The sequence below is a fragment of the Phaenicophaeus curvirostris genome, chromosome 23, assembly GCF_032191515.1.
Source record: "Phaenicophaeus curvirostris isolate KB17595 chromosome 23, BPBGC_Pcur_1.0, whole genome shotgun sequence".
Taxonomy (NCBI): domain Eukaryota; kingdom Metazoa; phylum Chordata; class Aves; order Cuculiformes; family Cuculidae; genus Phaenicophaeus; species Phaenicophaeus curvirostris.
In genome coordinates, this window is record NC_091414.1 from 1,817,045 (window position 1) to 1,823,558 (window position 6,514).

The 6,514-nt window shown below is 56.1% G+C and overlaps 1 protein-coding gene across 1 annotated transcript; it reads right to left on the minus strand.

The window, feature by feature from the left end:
- Positions 1 to 2,954: 2,954 nt before the first annotated feature.
- Positions 2,955 to 5,638, minus strand: LOC138730218 (interferon alpha-inducible protein 27-like protein 2A). Its single transcript, XM_069875172.1, has 5 exons — positions 5,576 to 5,638; positions 5,311 to 5,374; positions 5,018 to 5,056; positions 4,290 to 4,451; positions 2,955 to 3,484 (listed from the first exon to the last, which is right to left on the minus strand). Exons 2-5 carry the CDS (start codon positions 5,312 to 5,314, stop codon positions 3,384 to 3,386), a joined length of 306 nt encoding a protein of 101 aa, XP_069731273.1. The 5' UTR covers positions 5,315 to 5,374; positions 5,576 to 5,638; the 3' UTR covers positions 2,955 to 3,383.
- Positions 5,639 to 6,514: the final 876 nt, after the last annotated feature.

The following is a 6,514-nucleotide window of genomic DNA, read 5'->3' on the forward strand; positions in this document are numbered from 1 at the left end:
ATATTCTTTTAAGGAGAAAAATCATGTATCTGGACAGAGAAACAAGAAAGATGAGTTTGAGGAGGCAAATAGAAGATGGTGTTTCTTGCTAACAGGGTTTCTATTGCGGTGCCTTCCCACTGCTAGGTACACGTTGTTTGACTCTCTGGAATTTTCCTTGTGCAGGGATGATTCCGTAGCTCCGCAGACGCTTTGAGAGCGTGGAACTGAGCGTGGCGTGTTGCTCCTTGCTGAGTACTCACGGATCTGGCTGCTGTCACAAGGCTTTGGGTTGTTTGAAATGCTCTGGAGCGTGGCTGTTAGCTCTGCAGAGTCTCAGTAGCTTTTCTCAATCCCTGGAGCAATAGTTTCACTGTTGCCTTAAACAAAAAAGAAACCCTCGTGTAGGAAGTCCTTGCAGTGCTCTTCTGCAGCCACCGGCACCGTGCTCGCTGTCGAGGCTGGAGTTTCGTTCCCATCAGCACAACGGGTTCCCCAACCCTTTTTTTCTTTCACATTTCACCCATTTTAACCATTTAAATGAAATTTGCTGTCTTCGCTTACGTCGCTGCTCGTCTGCAGTTTGTCCCCAGTAGAAGGACTCGTCAGCCCTGCAGGATCTAAAGAAATAACAAGTTTTGAGCTACTGAGCACTTACCGATCCTTTTTTTGTGAGAGAAATTACCCAGTTTTGAGGATGGGGGTGTGTAACGGAGCATGAGCACCAAAAACCTTAATACCCAGGGACCGTTGGTGATGAGACGGTCTAGAAGGGATTTTAGGAGCAGTGAAGCTGGCTGGGAGTGCGCTCTCCTACGTCGTGTCACGGGTCTGAAGCCCAAGCTTGCTCGCTGAGGGAGGGTGTGAGGGGTCATTAAGTCGATTCCAGCCCTTTCTTTTTATTTAGAAGGTGGATTTTTTTAACTAAGAGGGGAAATTCCTCGTTTAGTCTGGCCACCAGCAGGAACGGATTTGCTCTGACTTCATCCTGTGGCTCCCGTGTCAAGCCCATAATATTTAAGTGTTTAGATTTCATCATAGCATCTCAGTCGGATGCTATTAAGATAAATTAGCGCATGTGGGTCGGAGCTGGGGTGAACTTGGAGAGAACTTGGACTTCAAAGTGTTTTGTTTCCTGCATGCTGGCTCGTCTACAAGAATTGCGATCTCTTTTTCTGGTTTTCAATTTTCAGCAATCGATGCTGCTGCTGGGGAGGTCACGAGCCCTCAGGCGATGGCACCAGGGCTAGGGCTGCTCCAGGGAGGGTGTAGAATGGTTTTAGAAGTCAGAAAAGCTTGAAGGAACCCGGGTGTCTTGGGTTCTTCCAGCTCCACAACGTTACATTCGCTACGGTAATGGCTTTTCACCAGGGATTTGGTTTTGATCAAAGAAACAAAACCTGAAATACTTTAGATGATCACCTCCTTGGAGGGAAAGAAGGGATTTATTCCAGTTAAACAGTCAAGCACCGACTCTCAAAATGCATCCCGAGCGCACGATTTCTATGAACACAAATCCAGACCACACGAACTATGGGCTTGGTGGATTTTGTGGTTCATAGTTGACTATTGGATACGCCAACAAAGGGCGTTCCTGGGCCCTTAGGTCCACAGCCTTGGACTTTTCCTACATTTATAACACACGGAGCCAGAACCACTGGGAAAGGTCTCTTGGACCAGCTGTAAACCAGGCTCCTTCCTTTAAGAGAAAGGTGTGGGTGGTGACTTGTGACTTTCTCCCCAGTTAAACCACTGACTCACTCTCTGGCCCAGGATCCCGTGTCCACATCCCGTCGCTCCTGGTGTGCAGGTGGAGCCTCCCGTTTCGTCCCTCGCCGAGCTGCACCTCGGTTGTCCCCATCTGTAAATTGGCCAGACCTTCCTACCTCGTTTGGGCATTATGAGGCGTTTGTAGGATGCTTTGCAGCCCCGTGATGAAAGGTGCTATACAACTGCGAAGCATTCAAAAGATTTAAATAGGTCATCACTGCATCATAACCTATATTAAAAAACGACTTTTTCTTATATGAGAATTTATAGAGTTCGATGTATGGTATTAATAAGCGAATTATTGAGACCCCAAAACTAGTTTTTGTTTGAATCGTATCTGTATTCTGGAAAAGTGATTAAAAACCTTTAACCTTAATAAAAGAGTATATCCTCATTTCCTGGACTATGCTGGAATCTAGGTTTAAAAGCAGAATCTTGGAATTGAAGGTGGGTGAGGGCTTTGTTGTTCTCAAGCCACGTTAGAATAGCAGCTTCGTGTCTTCCCAGCGAGGCTTGAGCTTTGCCCCCTCGCTGCAGAGCGGCTCACGCTGAGCTTTGCTCCTCTGTGAAGCCTCTGGCAGCAGCAGCGATTGGATCGATCACCAGTGGAGTTTGTATCACGCTCCCTGCCCCAAACCGAAGCAGAAGAGCCCGTCGCCCTCAAATCCCAGGAACGCTGTGGGACACGGAGCCACCATCGCTCACCCCAGACCCTCGTTATTCAGCGCTTGGTGTGGCTCCCAGTAAGGGCCGGGAAGGCTCACGGGCTTCCTCGTGAGTTCCCAAAGGCTCCTCCGTGTTAGGAACCACCCGAGCTTTACTGGGAGCAGGTTTACAGCTATTTTGAACCCAGCCTGTGCAGCCTCACCAGGGCCAGAAAGCCAAGGCGACCCTTGAAAACAGGTCAGGGGAGTGCAAGCATCCAAAACTGCACAAGCTGGGGCAGCCACGGCCACGAATTCTTTGGTTGGAGACGACCTTTCAGGCTATGGAGTCCAAGCGTACCTGTCAGCTACTGAACCAGGGCCGAGCACCTCATCTACTCGTCTTCTAAACCCCTCCAGGGAGCAGGACTCCACCACTGCCCAGGGCAGCCTCTGCCAGTCCCAGTAGGCTTAATACATCATTATCATTATTATTATTATTATCATCATCATCATAATCATAGAATCACCAGGTTGGAAGAGACCCACCGGATCATCGAGTCCAATTATCATTATTTTTATTATTATATGCCATCATTTGAGGGGAGCTCGCGTTTGAGGGGGTTTGCATAGGGATAGCTGGTGTTTGCTTCAAGAGACAGGGAATATCGGAAATAGGATTAAAAATGATGACGTGGGAGCTGCAGAAGTGGCAGAGAAACACTGCGACTGCCTGTTGACCAATGCTATCGCTTAATGCATTTATTTTAGGTAATTAATTACAGGCAGTATAACTGAGACCCAGTTTCAGGGTTTGTAGGATGAGGGGGAGGTCGCATCAGATATTTGGGGGGGGTCCAGGTGGGGATGTGGGGGATGCTAGAGGGGATACAGGGGGTCCTGGTTGGGATCCAGGATGGGGGGGGTCACATCAGATATTTGGGGGGTTCCAGGTGGGGATGTGGGGGGTCCAGATAGGGATGTGGGGGGTCACACCATGACAGCCCCGATGAAGGTCCCGATGACAGTCCCGAAGACAGTCCCGATGGCCGCAAATGCAGCCTTGACGGCCGCGGGGAGCCCTGCTGCCCCTGGGGAAGAGGAGGAGAAATCAGCCCAAGCCCCCCAAGACCTCCCAGCTGCACCCCACTGTCTGCGGGAGCCCCTCGAGGAGGAGCAGAGCCACTCCGCGACCTCCCCACGCTGCTGGATCTGCCTGGGGAACCCGTCGGCACCACAGGGCACCGCGGTGACCCCATTGGTAACCCCACAGCACCATGGGGACCCCATGGCACCACAGAGACCCCATGGGGACCCTGGTGACCCCATCAGCACCCACGGCACCACAGAGACCCCATCAGCACCCAAGGCACTGTGGTGACCCCATGAGTACCCCACCGCACCGTGGTGACCCCACGAGTACCCCACAGCACCATGGGGACCCCATCAGCACCCCGTGGCACCACCGGGACGCTATGGCACCATGGTGACCCCATGAGTACCCCATGGCACCACAGAGACCTCATGGACACCCCGTGGCACCACAGGGACCCCAATGGCACAGTGGTGATCCCATGGGCACCCCATGGCACCGTGGTGACCCCATGAGTACCCCACGGCACCACGGTGACCCCACGGGCACCCCATGGCACCACAGTGACCCCATGGACACCCCACAGCACCACGGTGACCCCATGGACACCCCATGGCACCACAGTGACCCCACGGCACCACGGACACCCCACAGACACCCCATGGCACCACGGTGACTCCATGGCACCATGGTGACCCCATGCACACCCCATGGCACCACGGTGACCCCATAGCACCATAATGACCCCACGGACACCCCATGGCATCACGGTGACCCCACGGCACCATGCGGGGAGCACTCACCGAGCGACTGCCCTATGGCCACCAGGCTCCCGGCAGCCACCCGGCCACCGTTGGCGATGGCGGTGAGGGACATCATCCTGGCAGCCAGGGATCCGGCTGCGATTCCTCCTTTGGTGAAGCCCACAAGGTGCAGGGCTGCCGGCACCACGGCCATAGAGGCCCCTGCGTTGGAGAGCAGCAGCGGTGACGCTCCCGCTGGCACGTGCGCGCAGGGCCCCGGGCTGCAAAACCCTCAGCCCCTGGTTGGCCCAGTGTCTTGGAATCATTCAGGTTGGAAAAGACCTCTAAGATCAAGTCCAAGCCCACCGCGCCAACTAAACCTGGTTCTGAAGCGCCACATCTACGCGTCCTTCCAACCCCTCCAAGGATGGAGACCCCACCGCTGCCCCGGGCGGCCTCTCCAGCGCTTCACCACTCTGACGGTGAAGAAATTGCTCCTAAAGACCAATCTAAGCCTCTCCCAGCCCTGAAACAAGGGATGTGTGGAAGCCGAGCTCCAATTTACCTGGAGCAGAGCGGATCATGCAGGAGATGCGGCCAAACCTCCCCCCAAACCTCCCCCCTGGCATCAGCGGCGCCTGCACACGGGGCTGTGCGGCTGCAGCGTTTTGGGGAGGGGGCAGCACCCCCCGAGAGGGCTCTGTGTGTGCGGAGCAGCCGTGGGGACCCCGGGAAAGTCATTTATTTGCAGGTGGCATCAGCCGTCCCCATGCCCACCAGCGCCTTACCCAGCCCTAAGGTCAACCCGATGGCAGAACCGACGTATTCTGTAACGAAGAAGGGATCGGGGGTCACTCGGTGGGGCTGACGGCTCCTCCACCCCCCAGGACCCCCCTGTGCTGGGGCAGCGCGTGTCCCTTGCCCGGAGCATCCCGGTGCCTGGCTCGTGCCCTCTCCCCAGCGCCGGGAAGCGAATCCCACAGCCGCCCCGATCCCCTCTGTGCCCCCGCTCGGAAGCCAAGGGTGGGTTTAGCCGCACAGCCAGGGGTTGGTGCCGTGTCCCCCGACCCCACACGCTTACCCATGCTGGGCTGGCCTGGGCGGCTGGAGCGAGAGCTGTGCTGGATGCCAACAAGATTTTCTTCCTAGGATGGCGAGAGGGGTCAGTGGGGTCTTGTTGCCACTCCATCCCATCCTGCAAGAGCCTCTGGTCACCCCACAACAGCAAATCCCCCCCCAAGCCCCCCGATTCTCCCCAACCTGGGGCTCTCTGTGTGCTCAGCCTGCAGGGCAAGCAGCCCCCCAACTCCTGCGCCCCCCAAACCCCCAGACCCTGCGGCACCAACCTCGCCGAGCGCTGTGCCCACGAAGAGAGAAGATTCACCCGACTGCGCCTGCGCCTGGTGGGGTCAGGACAGCAAATTTCCAAGAAATGACGCTCCAAAGTTTTGTTTCTCTCTGAGTTCTTGGGTCCAGCTCGGAGTTAACCCTTCCCGCGCCTGGTTCTGTCGGAGCCCGGGGCTCAGACCCCAGGGCTGCTCCCCATGGGGACCCCTCGCCCCCTAAACCCTTCGTGGAGATGCAGGGATGGAGGTGTGGGGGGCTGCGGTGAGGAGGATGAGGGGCTTTAGGGGGCAATTCCCAGCCAGGTTTGGAAGGAGTGAAGTTCCACTGTTTTTTGTAAGGACTCTGGAGACCTTAGAGCAGCTTCCAGTGCTGAAAGGGGCTCCAGGAAAGCTGGGAAGGGGCTCTGGATCAGGGAGGGCAGGGACAGGATGAGGGGGGACAATTTTCAGCTGAAAGAGGGGAGATTGAGATGAGATTTTAGGGAGAAATGTTTTGCTGTGAGAGTGGGGAGGCCCTGGAGCAGGTTGCCCAGGGAAGTTGTGGCTGCCCCATCCCTGGAGGGGTTCAAGGCCAGGTTGGATGGGGCTTGGAGCCCCTGATCCATGGGAGGTGTCCCTGCCCGTGGCAGGGGATTGGAAGTCGATGGACTTTGATGTCCCTTCCAACCCAAAGCTCGTGTGACCCCCCGGGCAGCCCCTCGGGGCTGGTTGGCGAGGGCGCAGCGGGTGCCGTAGCTCGTGCGCCGCCGCAGCTGGTTGAAGGGGACCAAATCCAGTTGCAAGTTGATCTGGTTCCTTTTTACCAGCCCTGGGGACGCACCGTCTCTCCGGAGATGCCGTCTGGATGGGTGCTGGGGATAAGGGCTGGGGGGGGGGGATCCCGGCGTGGGGGTCCCAGCCCAAAAATACATACTTCTTAACATTCCATAGCGCCGGCCG

Excerpts from the sequence above, each read along its gene's own strand:
- LOC138730218 (XM_069875172.1), bottom strand. Across the intron at positions 4,452-5,017 it reads CGGGTTGACCTTAGGGCTGG|GGGCCTCTATGGCCGTGGTG; the intron begins GTAAGGCGCTGG and ends TCTCCAACGCAG. Across the intron at positions 3,485-4,289 it reads GGCCATAGGGCAGTCGCTCG|GGGCAGCAGGGCTCCCCGCG; the intron begins GTGAGTGCTCCC and ends CCTCTTCCCCAG.